This window comes from Apteryx mantelli, chromosome 4 (assembly GCF_036417845.1).
Source record: "Apteryx mantelli isolate bAptMan1 chromosome 4, bAptMan1.hap1, whole genome shotgun sequence".
Classification (NCBI taxonomy): domain Eukaryota; kingdom Metazoa; phylum Chordata; class Aves; order Apterygiformes; family Apterygidae; genus Apteryx; species Apteryx mantelli.
Genome location: NC_089981.1, coordinates 83,155,072 through 83,174,104, shown reverse-complemented (window position 1 = coordinate 83,174,104; position 19,033 = coordinate 83,155,072). Strand labels below are relative to the sequence as shown.

At 45.1% G+C, this 19,033-nt stretch overlaps 1 protein-coding gene across 1 annotated transcript in view; it reads left to right on the top strand.

Annotated features, from left to right (window-relative positions):
* Positions 1-19,033, top strand: part of PRKCH (protein kinase C eta) — a 120,605-nt gene that overhangs the window by 50,615 nt on the left and 50,957 nt on the right. The window contains exons 3-9 of the mRNA XM_013940954.2: positions 1,539-1,689; positions 2,471-2,505; positions 3,990-4,078; positions 5,747-5,876; positions 6,820-6,947; positions 8,551-8,694; positions 9,453-9,626. Coding sequence (XP_013796408.2) covers positions 1,539-1,689; positions 2,471-2,505; positions 3,990-4,078; positions 5,747-5,876; positions 6,820-6,947; positions 8,551-8,694; positions 9,453-9,626 — 851 coding nt within the window. The remainder of the gene's footprint in view (positions 1-1,538; positions 1,690-2,470; positions 2,506-3,989; positions 4,079-5,746; positions 5,877-6,819; positions 6,948-8,550; positions 8,695-9,452; positions 9,627-19,033) is intronic.

Genomic DNA, 19,033 nt, shown 5'->3' with positions numbered 1-19,033 from the left:
AAATGGCTGGAAGGATGCAGCAGAAAGCAAGCCTGAGCTTTATGGCTGGCTTTTCTTCTGAACCTGTGTGGCAAGCGTACTGAGCAGAATATATCATGTGGCTCGCATCCCTTTGAAGTGGCTGGGTTCAGTACTGACAGGATGGCTTCCCTTATCTCTGCTGCTACAAAAAGGACCGGGAAACATGCCTGTGATGTGGAACTCTTACATTTCAAGCCTTGATCAGGTTGGCAGCTGCTTTTTTTTTTTTCTCCCCCTGAAGCGTTTAATCAACACAGCTAGTTGAAAGCAGGGAAATGCTCTACCCCCTTTTGATGGGTAAATGAAGTGGTGCAGTAGCAGCTGTGTTTGGGTGCTGCGCCTGTGCGACTGCTCAGGGGTGATCAGATGGTTAGGAAGTTTACAGACTGCCTGGCTTTTCCTGTTTGGTTATATCCATGCAGAATACTTTGGCAACACCTGGCTTTTGCCTTGCACCAGTCTGCACCCAAAACAAAAGTCTCGAGTACGTATGGTGGTGGATACTTTCCTGTAGCAGTCTCCAGTATGTGTCCCAGTCTCGAGTATGCATTTGTAAGTTCCCACCCTCGGGAAGGCAACTAAGCTGAAAATTGCATATTTTGTTTCTTTCCTCTGAGGCAAGTGTGTCCCAGATGAGGCTTTGATCTGAGAAGCTCAGATGAGCCTGACCTGGTCTGTGCAGGGAACCCAGAAAACAGATGGCAGTGATTTTTAAGTCAGACGTCTGTTGACGTCTGTGAATGGCTTTCTTGATCCAGAGCTTAGTTCTGTGCTTTAAGAATGACTGGTTTTGTGTAAGCTGAGCTTTGCCGGGAAACTGTTTTATGGCTAAACTAAGCCCAGTCAAAAAAAAATAAAATTTTGAGACAATTCAGCTTCTGAATGCTGGCAGTTTCTGGGGCCTTGTTTTCATGAACTGTAAAATATTATCAGCTCTTTGGAAGATGAGCCCTTTGAGGAAAGCTGAGGATGGCATATACCAAACAACTAATAGTGGTTGAGAAATTAGGCTGTGCCCTTTTATCCAGTACAGGAAGCAAAATTGCTGCAAATGGCCGTAGTGAAGTGTAGCATGAGGATACCGAAGGAGGGGAAACGGCATTCACCAAGCAAGCGTCTGCTCTGGCTCAGCGAGCGGGACGCTGCACCACCGGGCTGGTCAGTTGGATCCACGCAGGCCTGTTTGCAGAAGGCATTTCCCCAAGAGCTGAGGTGTAATAACTCATTAGGCTTGAGCTTCTGGTCCGTTTACAGCTTGAATTAATGGATTAGTGACATGTCTCAGCACAGGAGAGGAACGAGAGGAAGATGGGAAGGGGCAGTTATTTCTAGGTGAAGAAAGTATGCTTTCCTCATTTTAGACCTTGGTCACTCCGCTTCTAAACCAGGGATGTAATCATGGCCTTTGAAAGCACTTTGTACCGCAGCAAAACCAGGGATAATAATAATTATGCCTAATAATTATGTATAATAACATTAACATTTTGTTACTTCTTTTTTTTTTTCCTCCTGCATAGGGACCCTCCAGAGGGATCGCATTTTTAAGAACCTCACTCGGAAACGTCAGAGGGCGATGCGAAGGCGAGTGCATCAGGTGAACGGGCACAAGTTCATGGCTACCTACCTGCGCCAGCCGACGTACTGCTCGCACTGCAGGGAGTTCATCTGGTAAGAGTGGCTCGACAGCAGTGGAGCGCAGCCCAGCTGCAGTCCCCGTCCCTTGGCACTGGGGAGACCCTCGTGCTGCCCCCAATCCTGAATTACCCTGACCCTTTAGCAAGGGCTGTTGAAGTGCCTCCCCCTGCCCACCAGGTTTAGCAGGGTACATTTGCAGACTGGTGTGTACTGAAGAGGTGCCGGTGCTAATGTGAAGTAACTTGGATGCTGGAAGCAAACTGGGAGAGCGTAGGGATGGGGCAATGATCCTCACTTTTAAGCGTAGATGTTATTTCAGCAATCTGAAGAAAGACTCCAAATGTTCATGTGAGTGGGATTGTGAGATTACAATGACAAAAACAGTTTCTTGAAAGATGAGAGAAAAGCCTGAGAACAGAAAAGCCGTCAGAGGTGTAAGGTGTGGGGGTGTGTATGTAGGGGAGTAGGCAGAGCAGGGAGAAAAGCCTATATATGTCCCAAAAGAGCATTGAGTGGGAGAGATAATAACAGGGTGTGGGCAGTTGGGATCAGTCTATTAAGTGTGGTGTGTGTTGTAATAGAATGAAGTATTTCAGGAACTAGTGTGAGGGGGAATATGGGGAATAACATGTATGTTGATGGCCTGCTCTGTGAGCTATAGCCCTTGCTGTGCTCACACACCCTTACACTGAATTGCACCATTATTTCTGGGCAGTTTTGCCCCAGGGATCCGATCAGTTGGGATCCTCTTGCCTTTTGGAAAAAGGCTGGCTTTATGTGACATTAAATTACGTTTGTATTTTGTTTTGAACAGGGGCGTATTTGGGAAGCAGGGATACCAGTGCCAAGGTAAGGTGCTCTGCTTCTGCACTATGTGCGTGTAGGATGTGCTGTTTTGGCAGCGCATCCCCATGCTGCTGGGACGCCCTGTGGTTACAGGCTTCTCTTTAGTTACCATCTGACTTCCTCCCGCAACCAGCCAAAATTGTGCATTTTAGCAGCTGTCAGGCTGATGGCTTGCATGCATGCAGGAACAATCATCTGCGCTCATACGGACACCCAGGCCTGGCTGCGATGTTCCACCCACAGTTTTGCACCTGTGTAAATCCAGTGAGTTGTTGAGTATGCGCAACTCCCTGCTAGGTTTGAGTGACCACCACGACAGTGGTGTCCAGCTGGGACACCAAGTAGCCTACTGGAATGGCCCCCTCTTTCCTTTCTCTTCCTGTGTAGTTAAACAAAGTGAAATTAGGGATGTGACTTCAAAAGACAGCTTTGTGGGATGGCACAACGTTTCTACCTGAAAGCATGTTTGCCTGAATGGCTGTATAGATGTATGTGATGCCTGTTTGCACTTAAATATTGTTCTCCCTTTCCCTTTTGCCATGGTATGATAGCAGAATTACTTGCTGCATAGGTGCATGCTTGCTCGGAATAGCCTTTTAACACAGCCTGTTTCTTGTGCAATGTAGTAGGGCGCTAGTGTCTTCATATGCAAGGGAGCCTCATAGAAACAAAACAGGTATACTGCATAACATCTCTGGGGGAAAGCAAATGTCACTGATAGACCCTTGCGAGTACAAGCTTGAGTCAGCAACAAACAGAGTAGCGTGGGAACCTGCAACACGTCTGCAACCTAAAGTTTGCATTACAAAAATCTCCTTGCACAAACAGTAGCTGTGGCCCTTGGTAGTGTCTGCAGTGCAGTGGGAAGTGGAGTGGAGGAATCCAGCTTCATTCCAGCCAAGCCAGCCTTAGGTCTGGAGACAGCACAACTTTGCTCTAGGGTTGATTAGTCCTCCTGACAGTGACTAGCCGATTAGCCTAGACACGGTGCCGTTCTGCTGCAGTTATCCAGCTTCCCAGATCCGAGTTTTGCACCAAGCCATAATGATAGACTAGCCTGGGCCGGGCTTGCTTGGGTGTCCACTGCAAGAGATGCGACTCCACTGAGATGAGCCGATGGCTTTCTATGTCTCAGACCTGCGTTCTCTAGTACTGCTTGTGTATATTGTGTAAAATACTCTCCACTGCATAATTTCAACAGCAATTTTTAGTTAATTTATGAAGTTACCATGTTGTTTCTGTATGCATCACCCATATTTTATATAGGCAGCTATTTTCCAGGCTATATAAATGATCTGGTGCAGAATTTCTGTTGTAACCAGTGGAGATATGTCTCTAGACTTGGGAAATCTTAAGCCACCCTGATTATTTTTCATATCTGTACTGTGCCCTGATGATGTAGCTGAGCCTTAAAGAACCCAGCTGATAGTTTGATGTGTTCTGAGTCTTTCAACAGCTCTTTTCAGCATGCCTCTTTTATTTCCTAGTATGCACCTGTGTTGTACACAAGCGCTGCCATCATCTAATTGTTACAGCTTGCACATGCCAAAACAATACTAACAAGACAGATCTCAAGGTAAAGTCACATTAGTTATTTTAAATCATCATAACTCTTGAATCTTCAGCATTGAGTGGGTTGGCAGGGGCTGTCATATGAAAAATTTACTCTTCTTTGTGTTATCTTCATTCATAGATTTAAAAGTGAGGAAGAAGGAAAGGAACATGTGTAATACAGACCATGCAGTATCAATCTGGCTGCTCCTCTGTTAATTCCAGTCATTGGTTGGACTAGCATGTAGTTTAGGAAGGCACGGTGTCTTCATCTGAAGTCATCAAAAATGGCAAATCCACCATTTTCTGTGGTAACTTGCTTCCATGATTAACTATGTCATTGTCAGAAGAAAAACAACGTGGCACCTGATTACTAATTTGAATTTCTCTGGCTTTAAAATCCAACCGCTGGTCCTTGTTATGCCTTTTTTTCTTTTCTGGTGGTTTAAAGTGCCCTTTTAGTTCTTGCTCCACACCTTGACCCTATGAAATTACTTTGTAATGGAGAAACCCGTGGATAACTTGTGTTTCCAAAGGTTTTCTTCCCTGTTAGTTTTGGCTGTATTTGACACAAGTAACATCCTCATCAAAAACTGTACTGTGCATTGCATGTCTCATTTCTACCACTGAAGAAAGGTTTAATAATTGTTTGAGCAAAATTCAAGCAAAGTATTCATAGTCATGAGGTAGCTCTGTATTGTATCCCATGCAAAAACCTTTCCAGTACATATAAGCAATTGCCTTCGCTCCTGAACTAGAACTCCTGAGCTAGACCTCTTAAAATGACCCATTGCCAAACCAGGTGAAAATTAGTTTGCTTAAGGCTGGAATGCGAGTTAAATGGTGAGTCTCCTCACCCTGCCTTTTCAGGTTTGTAAAGGGGTTATAAAATATCTAAGCTACTTTTTAAAAAAAGATAAAGTTCAAGAGGCATCGCTCACTTTAAACTCATTGTTTAGCACCTCTGTCTTTTCTTTAAGCTATGAATTTGCCTGTCAGTCTTCCAAGATCTGCATGTTGAGGCACAAAATAGAAAGCAATGAAGAGGTTAACTGGAATGGGCTGCTTCAGCTGATGTAACATTTTCTAAAGTGTCTTTGAGATCTGAATGATTCACAGTTGGAAAAGAACAAGGTTAAAAAGGGGATGAGAGCAAGTGGTAAAGCTAAATGTGGACCTGAAATGAAAGGCTGTTAATAACAAGGAGGGTGAGAAAAGGAATGAGAAATTTTGGAGGAGCTGGGAAAACTATTTATATTAAATGCAATAAAATCAACAATTTGTCATAAATGTTATATGGTTGCACATGCTATATAAATTAATCATTTGAAAACTGGTTAGTTACAAAATCCTGTACCTAGCATAATTTATATTTGGCACTTAAATGTGATAGGTCCGTGATGAGGTAATCCACACTTCCTAATTCTAAGTTTGCTTTAAGAATTTAGGCAGCCCTTTTTAAAAATCTGCTTTGTCAGATTTTCCAGCCTGTCCAGCAAGTAAACCAGAGCAGACTTGCTGGAGAGGAGATTTGTCAGAGAATGGTCACCAGAAGTAAACTGCCATGGATTGGGATATTTTCTGAGTTGGAATTATATTCATAACTTTGCAGTTAAATGTCCATATGTAAACAAACATGAATTTCTGTATATATTTGAATGTTTAAATCTGTGCGTTTCTTTTGGTGCCTCAGGTGTCCGAGCAGAGGTTTGGAATCAACATTCCTCATAAGTTCAGCGTGCACAACTACAAAGTCCCCACTTTCTGTGACCACTGCGGCTCCTTGCTCTGGGGAATTATGCGGCAGGGCCTTCAGTGTAAAAGTGAGTGGCTTCTCACTGTGGTCTTTTAGCAAAATACGTATATTTTTAGACTCTCGATGCACTGTGTGAGCTTGATTTCTGTAGCCTCTAAGAGAAGGCCAAGCAATGAATATTCATCTTTGCAAGAGCTGCAAAAGATGTCGATCTACTCTTTTATCTCAGGCTTCGGAAAGCACTCTTACTTGTACTTTCAGCACAGTTCTGCTTCACTTGCATTGTTGAAAATATTCCTGGGTATTGTTGCTTTCTGCATTAAGTTTTCTCATTACCTGAAAGCTTTTCCTCAGCTAAGGAGATAAGGCAACAAAAAGTCATCCAAGGGAAAAAAGAAAGGCATTGATATGGGGTGACTAACCTGTCTGTCGCCCTGTTAATTGATGATGAAGCATGTCCTGGTGTTATGGTTTTGTTTCAGTGATCCAGACTGCAAAATCATGTGCGTAACAAACCGTCTCCATTTGCCTTGATCTCCCACAAGAGGGTGTATGTGTGTCTGAGAGTGAGCGCAGGAGAGAAAGACTTTATTTTCCCACTGAATAATGTGTCTCTAAAATTAGATAGCTGCAAATGCTAGGAAAGTGTGTTGCTAATTCTGTGGCATTATAAAGCCAAATTTTACCCGCAGGCATAGCTGCGATGGTACTTACACACCTGACAAACTGACTTGTGCTTATGAATAGCCTCAAGCAACATGGCACCCTACCTGGAGAGTTTGGGGTATGCTCACCCGATTTTCAGCAGTTTATTCTCATATATGCGTCCCAGTCTTGTTTCTGCTGAGATCAGTGGCAAACAAGTTCAAAAGACACAGGGTAAAGCCAGAAGGGTATGATTCCTGAAGCAGAACAGACCTTTACTACGTTATTTGTCAGCAGTAAATCCCTCCAAGTTGTTCTAATTGTTCATTTGCTTTAACTTTCCACCCCACCACCATCCCCTCCAGTCTGTAAAATGAACGTCCACATCCGATGTCAAGCCAACGTTGCACCCAACTGTGGGGTGAATGCGGCGGAGCTTGCGAAAACCTTGGCGTGCATGGGCCTGCAACCGGGAAGCATTTCCCCAAATTCAGTGAGTTGTCTTCCCCCCCCCCCTTTTTTTTTCCTCATCCTGTTTTTTGAAGCATTTACAACTGAGTCCATTTACATGAGTGCAGGAGAAGTTGGAGGCTTCAGTTAGGGTGAGAGGTGTTGGGCAGTGGACTGCAGGAGCAGGCTGTTGCTGTCTGTGACCTCTGGCAAACTCTTCACTTGGAAAGTGAATATCTGGTATCCAGTTTGACCTTGGTGGAGGCTTCAATGTCTAAAGGTTAACTTGTTGTCTGCTTATGTGTCATAGTAGTGTAACTCCACTGACCCTTATCTGTTTGGCATAAATAAGAGAGGAATCAGAGCCCAAACTAGCTAATGGTCGGTATAATTCAGGCCTTCATTCTTCCCCTAAATACAAATGTGCTCTCTGCATACATGGCCCAGAGCACAAGAAGTGCTCAACAGGAGGCCTTGGTTCTCTTCCCGGCTTCATCACTGTTACAGGGAAGCACAGGTCCCACACTCCCTTCTCAGTTTTGTAAAAATCAGCACTTGTTAGCAATTGTCATTTGCACAATCTGTACATCAAAAGGAGGTGAAACCACACGCACAAAAAAAACTGTGCTTAGTCTTTAACAGTTTCTTATTACTTGTGAGCTTAAGGCTCTACTTAAGTGATCAGAACGTGCTGTAAGCTTAAATTTGTTAGGAGTTTTGTCAGGTGCTGTTGTGAATGTTTTTGGTTCTCCCCACGTGGCTGGGGTTTCCATTGCTGTGGCAATGAGACGTCTTCCTGTGCAGGGGGGAATTTTGCTTTACACCGAAGTGGTCACAAGGTGGAGCTCAAGAAATCTGTGTGATACTGTTCAGAGTAATAAACTGAAACAAAAGTACTTGTGGTTTACACGCACACTCGTATATGGAAAGTCAGGCACAGAAGGCACCGGAGATTGACTTGATCTTACTATACTGCAAAAACAGGCACTCTAGAAATGCCTGTTTCTAATACTAGTAGAATTCCTGAAAACACAGAGGCATCTCATTGCTGGTGCGGGAATGAACAGCCCTCAGTTGACTTTGCAGCAGTGGAGGAAGCCAGCAGCCCAGCTGTGGGGAGAGAAAAATATTTTGTAGTTTGGGTCCCACTGGACTCTATGGGCTTTGATCAAGAGTCTTAAAATCATGTATAAACCAAAGAGGATCAGACCAAACCTGTTGGAGTCTAGATCTCACCAGCACTTCTCACGTTGCAGAAATGCTTAGTCCTCCTCGTTCTGACATTGAATAGGAGACTTGCAGATTTTCTTATTCATTGTCTTATTTTTCCAGGCAGAGAAGGTGGGGAGAGGCAGGTTTGCTTCTTGGATCTGCTGTGCAGTGGTTTTACAACTTAAAATGCACAGGACAGGAGCTAGTTTTGACATCTCAGCACAGTTCTGCATAATGATAAGGTCCGCTGGTCAAACACAGCAGCTATGGGGTACTGGTTGTACCAGTGGGTTTTCTGTTCCAGTATCCCTACAGTGCATCTGAACAGGGCCTAAATGCCCCAGTTGGTAGGTTGGCTACTTGTGAACACCTCTGCAAATCTGGGCAAGGTACAATTTCTGTGCAGGCTGATATTTATTTACTTTCCTCTGCAGAAACTGGTTTCAAGATCTACTTTGAGGCATCAGGGAAAAGGCAGCCTAAAAGATGGCAACAATGTTAGTGAAAGTTCAGCAAGCAAACTTGGGATCAAAGACTTAACCTTTCTCCGTGTGCTGGGAAAGGGCAGTTTTGGAAAGGTGAGCATTATTTGTGCCTCTCTGGGGGGATACCACATTTCTCATTTTAGAAGATACTAAGGTATGCGATGTTATTTCGTAACGTGGTACGCGAGCTGTCCAGTGGGGTATGCTTTGTGCAGTGAGGCTTGTTAGAGAGAGGGAGGGAAGGGAGGAGACAGAAAGCTGACAGCAAAGTGAATTGGATATCACAAAAAAGCAAAAAATTAATAACCAAAAGAACAGCTGCATGTCAGGGCCCATAGCATAAATTGAAGTGTATGTATTAGCACCTGTTTGGGCAGCATTTCTTGGAGAAATTAAAAATGTTCCCTTTGAAGGAAACAGGGCAGTGATTTCACATGCAGTGAGGTGTATGTGTGTGGGGGTCATTCCTCTGCTTTGCCTCAAAGCTAGAGTGAAATGGTGCATTTGAAACTGATAACCGAGGAGGGAAGTGGAAGGAGATACTGCTGCTTGGAGGGTTTGCCCTGGGACAGGATTTCTGCTGGCAGTGGACGAGCTTCAACCAGCTAGTTGTGCACCAGGCATCAAAGCAACATGCGTGGGCACTTTCATCTGCAGAAGCCTGCTGCAGACAGTAGCATATGTGTCATCGATTGTACGCTGCTTCCCGTGCTAACAGGTTGACTCACTTACATACACAAGCCTGCTCGTGAGATGACTGACCTTTCTAATGTGAGAAGGTGCAAGAGGCTCTGCTGCCTGTGGAGGCAGAAGGTTCAGCTCTTGCAATTCACTCCCCCTCTTTCACTTAGGTGATGCTTGCCAAGATGAAAGAGAGCGGGCAGCTCTACGCGGTGAAGGTGCTGAAGAAGGACGTCATTCTTCAAGATGACGATGTTGAATGCACCATGACGGAGAAACGCATCCTGTCCTTAGCAAGGAACCACCCATTCCTTACCAAGCTCTACTGTTGCTTCCAGACTCCTGTAAGTACAGTGGAGTTTGAACAGCCTGGGCAGTGGACAGCCTTCCTCCTGACGCTGGCTGGCGTGTTCAGGACAGAGGCACTTCTCCATATGCTTGTTCCCCCCTCATATAGGCATCCACCATAGACCCAGGAGACAGCTTTCTGCTCATGGGTGAACAAAGCACTCTGGTATATTCCACTGCTCGCATCTGCTGATGCACGTGCGTTTGTCAAACAAAATCCTGGCTTGTTCTAAGCTCCCTAACAAAATGATAGTAACATGAAGACTTTTTCTGTGTCTTGCTTAGAAGCAGTCTCTGCTTTTCAGTGTTCCTGAAGGCATGTGCACAAATGCCTACAAACCTGCAGTGTCCTCCAGGTGCTGTGCTCTTAGGCCCCACTGTCCTGCTGGCTGAACTTCAGTAGTACTGCATTTGCGTTGTATTATCTGCAAACTCAATGAATTGTACTTAAGATCGGGGATAGCCGCCTGTATCTACCCAGTCTTTGTATACTGCTCAGGACCCAGGGGATATGAATGAAACATCCCTCTGGGGCTACTGGAAAGGATCTTCCAGATATAAGTGGACCCTGATTCAGACTGCTGATATACAAGAAATATATAAGAAATATATACGCTGATACATAAGAAATACAGCTGGTATTTCTTATCGTGTGGATAAGGTGAATGATAACATTGCTGTCACTTGTGCAGTCCTTCACTCAGGAATGCATATCACATGCTCAGAGCCCAGCTTAGCCTCTTCTTGTGTGTGCATGCGGGTGGGAGCTCGTTGCTGATGTGGGTGGTGGAGGGTGGCTGTGATGGAGGCCATGGTAGTATCTGAGCAAGGTAAGTCTGGAAGTCCCCGAGCTGAGCTGTTATTAAAACCAAAGCATCTTCTGCAGTGTAGTGCTTCCATAGTGTCCAGGGTCCTTTCCTGTTGCTTTTTGTCCATTGCTAAATGCTAATAGAGCTTGCCTTCCTCTTAGAGGAGGCAGGAGAAACTTGTCTTTTAATTGTGGCTTCAATCCTCCTTCATGAACCCAAAACCCTCAAAAAGAGGCAGACAAATGCATCCTGCCACCCACCTGTTTCTCTTCTCACTGGGGTGATGCAACAGCCAGGCACGGAGTTCAAGAATGGTACTCATTTAGGGCGGAGCCCTTGGGGTAGACTCACATAATAGGAATTAGGTTTGGGTTCTTTTGAATACAGCTTCTGTGGTTCACAGAGCAGCTACGCTGTATGTCAGAAACAAAAACTAAACCTCACTGTTGTCACCTGTAACCAAGGAAACTCTTTTTGATTTCATAACATCAAGACATGAGGCCCAGATTTTAATAGCCTTACTGAAGATCTAATGTAAAATTTCCGAAATGTCCAGTATTGTACGCTGTTTGAGCTTAGACCCAGGATAGCAGCATTTTCTGCCACTCATTGCTATGCTCTTTACTATGGCTTTATTTACCAAACTGCAATGTAGATGTGAAAATAGCAAATGCACTCCTGGGCTGCATAGAGTATTTTCAGGGCAGTTAGAGAAGACTTGAGGTCACTGTACCAATACTGTCTTCATGTTCAAAAAATGAATGCAGTCTGCTAGGGATGCAGAGAAGATTTACTGGGCTGATGAGGTAATTGAAGAGTCTTTTGCAAAGGAAAAAACAGCAAATTGAAAGCAAAAAGAGGATCTGATTGATGTCTGCAGATGTCAAACACTAAGGAGGGAACACAGCTGTCAAGATGCTGGGTAAGATTAAATGAGTCTAGATCGGCTATGGATACAGTTAGACAGGAAGTGAAAAGGAGGTTGTTAAACAGTAGAACAGTCCAGACAGGAATTTCTGGAATAGCTTCTCATCAGAGGAGCAGAGAGGAAAAACCCCCAGCCCCTGGCACCCTGAACACACGCTCAGTCAGTCTCTGGAAGGGAGTGGTGCTTGTAATGTAAGGACCCAGCTAGGTCCAGTCTTTTCCAGGTTCCTCTTATTCTCTGCATCCCACATTGTTTCATTCACTGGATTGTCAGCAACAGTAAACATCTTCCCGCCAATAATAAAACCAAAAACAAGAGAGGCATTTGCAAAAGAAAAAGTAGATTTCAGGCTAATGTGGTTCATCACGCCTTTTGTCCATGTTCTGCACTCAGTGACACCCACCTCAATCCAGAATAACCAGATTTAAGTTGCTTATAAAAGCATAATTAAATCCTTTTGCTATAACAGAGAAATGATTGCGACAGTAGGGTATTTGTTGGACAGAGTCCTCCCAGGAGGTTTTAACTGGGGCTGATAGAGTACTTAGGCTTTATGTTCTTATTTTGAATGGCATTGGGTTATCCCCTCTGTTAACACTACCTTGGGAGAAAATAATATATATATACTTATATAAACGTAAATATATATATATATATATTCTTTTTTAATAAAGGAGTAACTACTTATTCAAAATGTCGTCCTGCAGCCATATTTAAAATACCAAAGCATTTTCTTATGTTTGGAGTTGGGGGGAGGCTTATACAAAACAATACGTAGTTTCACTTGCAGTTACATGGAAATGACATCACACATCTCACAACCCAAGCTCTGGAAATGTGGTATTGACGGTTTACATTATGAAAAAGCCGAGTATGAGCCAGCAGTGCAGTCTCGTTGCGAATAAGGTTAACTATGTCCTGGGCTGCTTTAGAAAGTCAGGGGAAGTCATTAGCCCCTCTGCTTTGCACTGCTGAGGCTGCACCCAGAATATGGGTGTCCAGTGGCCCCCCCATTTCAAAAGGAGTCTGGGGGAACTGGAAAGGGGAGACTTTGGAAGTGTCTGAAGTACTGCAGTACTCAGAAGACAGAGTGATCAAAGGAGTTTTGAGGACCTGAATGGATCTAGATCTGTTTGAATTCAGACTCCTGTATAATATTCCACCCTAGCCAGCAAGCTGCTCTGACTTAAATGGCCTAGGGCTGACTTAGCCTAGGGCATGTCTGTGCCGCACAGTGCGATGTCGTGCAGCGCTAGTAATCTAGCGTTAGCTGAGCTGGCACAAGTACCAGCAGCAGCAATGCGTTGCTTGAGTTAATCCGTGTTGCTGCTACTTTTTCTCGCTTGTTTAGAGCTAGCGGAGGTTTTTCTATGCTTACCTCAGCTGCCGACCGTTTTCAGAAAGGTTTCTGATCTCTTGTGCTGCCTCTGTGCAGCATCTCTGTTCTGTGTGGTCCTAGCTTAGTCTCAACTGCAGTATAAGTGATACCCACCAGCAAGGGCTGGTTTAATTGCCCGTGGTGAGCTGAGGCTGCCTGACCTCAGCACGGCCTTCTTGCTCTCTTACACAGAAATCTTGCAGCCGCTAGGTGGTAGGAGCTACAAGTGTTGTCTCTGCCTGGTAGGTCACAGTCTTTAGAGCCTAAAGAGGAAATATTAGCAGCACAGCAGGCTGGCAGAGGAGGCTGGGCAGGACACATGCACTGATGGGAGGGGGGCAGTTCCTCAGACTTGCACCTCCAGATGTCTTTCCTGCAAAGGGAAGGAGTATGCTGTCCCCTTGCAGGGGGTAAGTCCAGTTCCAGCTCTACCTGAGTGAGGTCTCCCTTGCTCACCGCAAGCTGAGATGGATCTCGGATTTTTTTTTTTAAATTAATGTCTTGCTTTGGGTACTTTCAGCCTTGCCTAAGTCATTTACCTCTGTTTTTCTAGGGCCTGAGACTCATCCTCTAGTGTCAGAGGGGATTAGGCTCTCACTGCAGTAATCTGCGAGTTGCTGACAGGTGCTGCAGCTGACCTGCGGATAATCCTGGATTCTGCGTTAGGGGTCACAAGCACCAAAAAATGCTTGTTTCTGTTTACCTGACATTGGTGTCATCCAACACCTCGACAATACAGTCCTGGAATGGGTGAAAGAGGCTATAGGTACAAATAGTTAAGTCAGTAATTTAATCCTGGGGAATGTAGATTGTGGAATGTTTTAATTAAAATGAGTTTAACTAAGTAGATCCTGTGTTCTTTGGGGTTTAGGAGCCATCCTTCCTGCACAGGTGGTTTGCTTTTAAATCCTTGACTTCTTGACTCTCATGCATGAGAATGGAAAAGGCTGGGGGAGATCAGCTTCCCCTGCAAATGGTGTCAAATGGCAGTGGTTAGAGGTTTCTGCATTTTATGTTTATTGCCCTTATCCTTTTTCTCCTCATGACCACAGGGTGCTTTCAGGGGACCGTCCCCCAGGCGATGCTGTTTCCAGCCCTGTCCCTGTTAGTCTGATCATTATATGGATTTGCTTCCCGTGCGGCTCTGCTGACAATTGCTGAGGCACAGAGCCTGTGTGTGTCATTCCAAAAATAGTGAGACATGAAAACTTGGCAGAGGGACATGATTTTCTGTAATGAGCGTCCTTCAGAGATAATAGCTAGCAGGGTTACTATTGAAGCTAGTGGGCCCAGGAATTCCAGGGCAGCTAATCATCAAACTGGTACCATTTTATAAGGGCAACCTGTTCTGTCAGGGATGCAGGTTTCTGCCCCTTTAAAAGCTGCAGGCTAATGTCACATCCTTGATGCAGAAGGGAAAGGTTACTCTGTCACCCCTGCTGGCTCCCAGGGCACTCGGAACAGTTCTCCTGGGGTCAATGTGGCCATCATGTCACAGATCTCCCACATGTTTAGGGAGATGTCCTGATCTAGGTGACCCTGTTGAACTCAATGATCTTTAAAGGTCCCTTCCAACCTCAACTGTTCTGTGATTCTGAGATGGGCCTGCGTTTCACCTTGCAGAAGTGCTTGAGCTACCCTGGAGCCTTTTGGTAGGGGCGCAGTTTTCCAAGTGTAAGCCCCCAAACCACCAACAAAAGTGGTGGGACCAAGCAATGGCAGCTGGCTGACTGCTCACCCGTCCGTTGGTCTTGGGATGCCGCAGAGGGGACTAGCTGTGCTCCTGTGTCAAGGGGAGCCCTTGGTCACGCTCCCTCTGGGCATCTCCAGCATCAGGCTGGTTGTCCACCAGCTGCCACTGTCACAAAGTAGGCAGAGAGTGCAAGGCAGCTCGGGGGCAAAGCTCTGTATGGCAGGGATAAGGAAGTGCAGAAAGCTAGCGCAGCCTTCCCGGGGATCTGGTTAGATGAACAAGCATCCTGACGCAGGCCTGGGAGCATGCTGGTGGAGATAAGGAAATTGTGAGGCCTCTTTGATGTTCTGTTTGGAGCTAAGAGGGAGCCCTCTGGGAGCAGAGAGGATAACTTTGATCCCGTCCTGGGCTCTGAACCCCCAGCCTTTCTTCTCTGGCATGTCAGCACGTTGGGTAGGTATGACTAGATACGTTCACATACCCCACAGCCATGTGCAATTCTTGGATGCTTTTCTCCTAGCTTGCTGGATCTTTTTCCTCCTTTCTTAAGCATTGAGACTGTTGCTAGCCCCAGGCCGCTGTGCTGGAAGACCAGAGTGTGCTTCAGTTTTATTGCTGTCAGCCAAAATCAAATGAAAATGGTGACGGGAACATCCTGTTCCTTGGCCTGGCACCTTCCAAGAGGTTCGGTAGGACTTTGCATTTCTTTTGGTAATAAACTCACAAGAAAGAGAGGTGCTGCTGGGGGCTTGCTGCAAAGTCCTTTGAAGTCAGGCTTTAAGGAGCTGGAATTGTGCTTTACCTGAGATCCCTGGATGACATAAGGAAGCTGTGTTTTGAGGGGGACTGTCTGACAGGGAGATCCTGAGGAGTTCGCTCTCTCCACCTTCCTGCTCCTGCCAGACTGCCTCTGGTGTGGGTGCACCTGGGCAGGCTGTCAGGGAAGGATGTGCCTTACTGAAAACCCATTAGATTTCTTTTCTTCTTTTTTTTTTTTATGGTGTCCTGGCCCAAATTGTCAGTAAAACAGATGCATGAGGCTACACCGTTCTCCTCCAAAGTGCAGTTCGAAAGGCTCAGCTCTATCTCTGAAGTGCACAGTAGCATCTTGTGGTGGTCTTTTCCTGGCAGAAACATGCAGAGTCTTACCCGAGTGTGGAGGGCAGATGGTGTGGGGGTTTTTTTTGCGCTGTTGGTTTCTTTTTTTCCCCATCATAGGCAGAGTGGTTTGTCTTCAGATGATGAAACAAGATCAGACTGACATTTCTGATTTTATCTGTGAACTTTGCTGGGTGTCCACACTTATACTGCATGCTGTAAAATATGAAGTGATTTGAACTGAAGTGAAAATGTGAACTAAGTGTTAGCTACCATCATCTTTTTAGCACTGTCATAGCCACTTAATAAAACTTTCCTGCCCTAGTTGCTTGGGGTCCTTTGGATGTTGGCATTGTTATGAAGCTGAGAAAATGTCCATCTCCATCTGCAATGGCTTATGAGAAATAACTGTTAGTCAGACAAATTTGTCAGGCTCAGTGCAGTGTTAACTGAAGGAGATTGTTGCGTACTGTTGGTCACAGTAAATAAAAGTAGTATTTTTGTTTGGCCTTAAAATCTAGGAAGTTGTGGCATAAAAAGGGGTTGGAAGTGAGCCAACTTGCAAACAGCTCGAGTGACTGAGTGCCAGTTTGCATTGGAAAAAAACTGTTATCCAGACTCAGAGAAGAGCTAACCAGCTATGGCTCAACCCAACAGTACTTTTAGGTTTAAATCTGTTTAAATCTGTATTGTGTTCCAGACAATGTTTAAGATGCAAGGGTGGATCCACAAAACCCAAGTGGCAAGCTACTTCCAAGTGGCTGTTGAGTATTTTGGTGCTTTAATTTTTCTAAGGACCTTTAGCCTAGCTTTTAGAAGTCTCTAGCTTTCCCCAGCACAATCTGAGGTTAGCAGATGTTGCAGACAGTAAGTATTTTTGAAAAGCAATCCAAAGCCATCTCAAGTTCATCACTCTGACCTGGAAACAGCAATACCAATAGCTTGTTCTGAAATGAGCTGTAAAAAGAGCACCCCACGTGGTCTTTACCCAGCTACTCTCTTCTGAGATGATAGTAGCAGCCAGCTGAGGGGTACAGACATCCTCCAAATCTTTGATTAGTGGGTGATGTGTCTAGCTTGATATAGTCTAGCATGGTTCCTTATTCCTGAATTTATTCCCCTCTAGGTCTGTCTAGCCCTTCGTGTTTTGATCTTTCAAGTGGGATGGAGTGTTTATGAAATTTCCTATGCCATGTATGAAGGCCTGGTGGTGGTGGGGGGGGGATTCTATTTTATTTTATTCTCTCATTTTGTCTTAAATCTTTGTTTTATTTTGGTTTAGCAGCCAAGCTGATCCTTTTTTGGAGCTGGGATTACAGAGAGAGTTTTTGTATGTGATTTAATTGGTTACTCTAATGCCTAAGATTTTTTTTCTAGTTGAGCGTTTTGTTTCCAATGAAACAGATAAAAATAAACAAGAGTTATAAAAATCATCCCTTTGCATGCAGATTGAGTAAAAGTTTCTGGTCATAAGATGAGCTGATTGTATAATCTTACTGTGAATTAAAACATCTTGAGGGGAGGGGATGAGGAAGAAGGCAGCGCATATGTTCACCCGCGCATCTCAGAGGGTTCATTGTTCCAGAGAAATGATCGAAGCTGACTCTGTTACAACAGGTCTTCAGCCTGCGAAGTTAAAATTTCAGCAGAGTGGTTAAGAAAACGTGCACAGAAATTTGGAGGATGTAGTTAGGTTCTTGGTTTGGGGGGTTTTTTTGAGCAGGTAGGAACCCACAGCTCAGCTCCCGTTGGCTTGCACTGAGTGGTAGCTGTTCAGCTCTTCTGGAATTAGTTCAGGGTTAATACTGTGCTGTGCACACGTGCACACACGCGGCAGCCTTTACCCTGAGGGATCCCGGAGAGTTTATGCAAATAGGAAGAGCCAATTTGCTATTCTCTAGGCCATGTTTATGTGCCTCGCTGACGCTGCGTAGGAAAGCCTGCCTTGTGCCACTATCAGCAGCAGAAAATAGCAGAGCGCGGTTGTAAGTGATAGCTGCCCCGGCCCTGGAGTTGCGATGATGGCACCAGCGGTTCATTGGTGAAAAAGCTAAAAATGAATCTAGTGTGGGGAACTGGCCTGTTTCTCAAGCTTATTCACTGATTGTAGACCAGACGAGCCTCAAGGAAACGCAGCATGCTGCTTACCTTGTTTCTGTATGTGCTGAATTTTCACTGCATCTCCGTCTGGCTGGAAAAATAAAAAACAGCAAAAGAAAGAAACTTTCTTTCCCAGGCTTTTGGATACGACGTGGCACATGGTGTTCTCTTCCATCTCTGTAGCCCCAAGGCTATGATACTGTTAGTGGCACATGCCCTTGCTGCAGTTTGTTTTCTCCTAGGTACAAATTGTTGTTGATGCTGACATATACTTCTAGAGCCACTGAAGCAGAGAGATAAAATGGCTCGTAGAGTACCAAAAATCAGCTGGCAGATTGTGCCTTGGTCGGTTGGGAATCTTGGGCAGCAGCGGCGAGCTGAGCGGTGGCAGGTGCCAGTGGCAGTCATCGCTGTGGCTGTGTTTAAGCAGTGTAACTAATGTGTACAGATAATTCCAGCTGAGCAAGCATGGCATGGAGGTACTTCTTCTTCTCTGCTTAATGTAGTTATTCTGATTTGAAATCAAAGGACCAAATCTTCACCTAGCGTAAGTCAATGTCTTGTTTCACTGCAGTCAGCTGAGTGCTGCTTTGACGCTGTCCGGAAATTTGGGGCTGAGATCACTTGCTCTGCGGTGGTGCATGCCTGCATGTGTGCAGAGGTGGTTTCAGCAGTTCCCCCTTGGTGAGCCTGTTCTGAGGACACCTGTAATCCCATCCAGTTCTGAAACACCGCCAAGCGTAGCCCATTTGAACAGCCTGCTCTCATGTAAACCTCTTAGCTGGGAGCAGCAGGGAGCTCATGAGGATTCAGGGCTGGTCAAAGGGCTGAGTAGGGAGGAGAGGCATTTCAGGGCACAGTAGATAGTCTGAGCACAGTTACCGGTTGTGTTACTCCTATGAAGATAAATATTGTGAAATGAAACTGTTTAGCATTCCTTTCCTGGGTCCTGTGCTTCAGAATGCCTTGACCCAGATATGGATGGACACTTGCACTGCTAGTGACAGGTGGCTTTCAGAAGCCTGAACTAGGGCCATGATACTGCCTTGTCCCATTTACTTTAGCACAAAAACCTACAAATGGAGGTAAGGTTCTTACTCCAGCCATCATCAGAAGCCTTTTTCATGACACTGATCTTGGCTTGCTTGTACATGGCCATCAGCTGTGACTCTTAACTGAAAGTGGTAGAAATTAGCCATTGTACTGGCCCTTTTTTGGTATGGGGAGGGAAAAGATGTTCTTTTAACAAAATCTGGATTATTTTTTTTCCCCTGTGACAATGAAGAGGGAAGGTATGAGGGTTCAAAGCAGTCCTCTAGTGGAGCTGATGGGGACAAATAGCTAAACTGGTGTTTAAGTTGGAGCTTGGTGGATGCTTGCATTTGCAAGGGGTAATA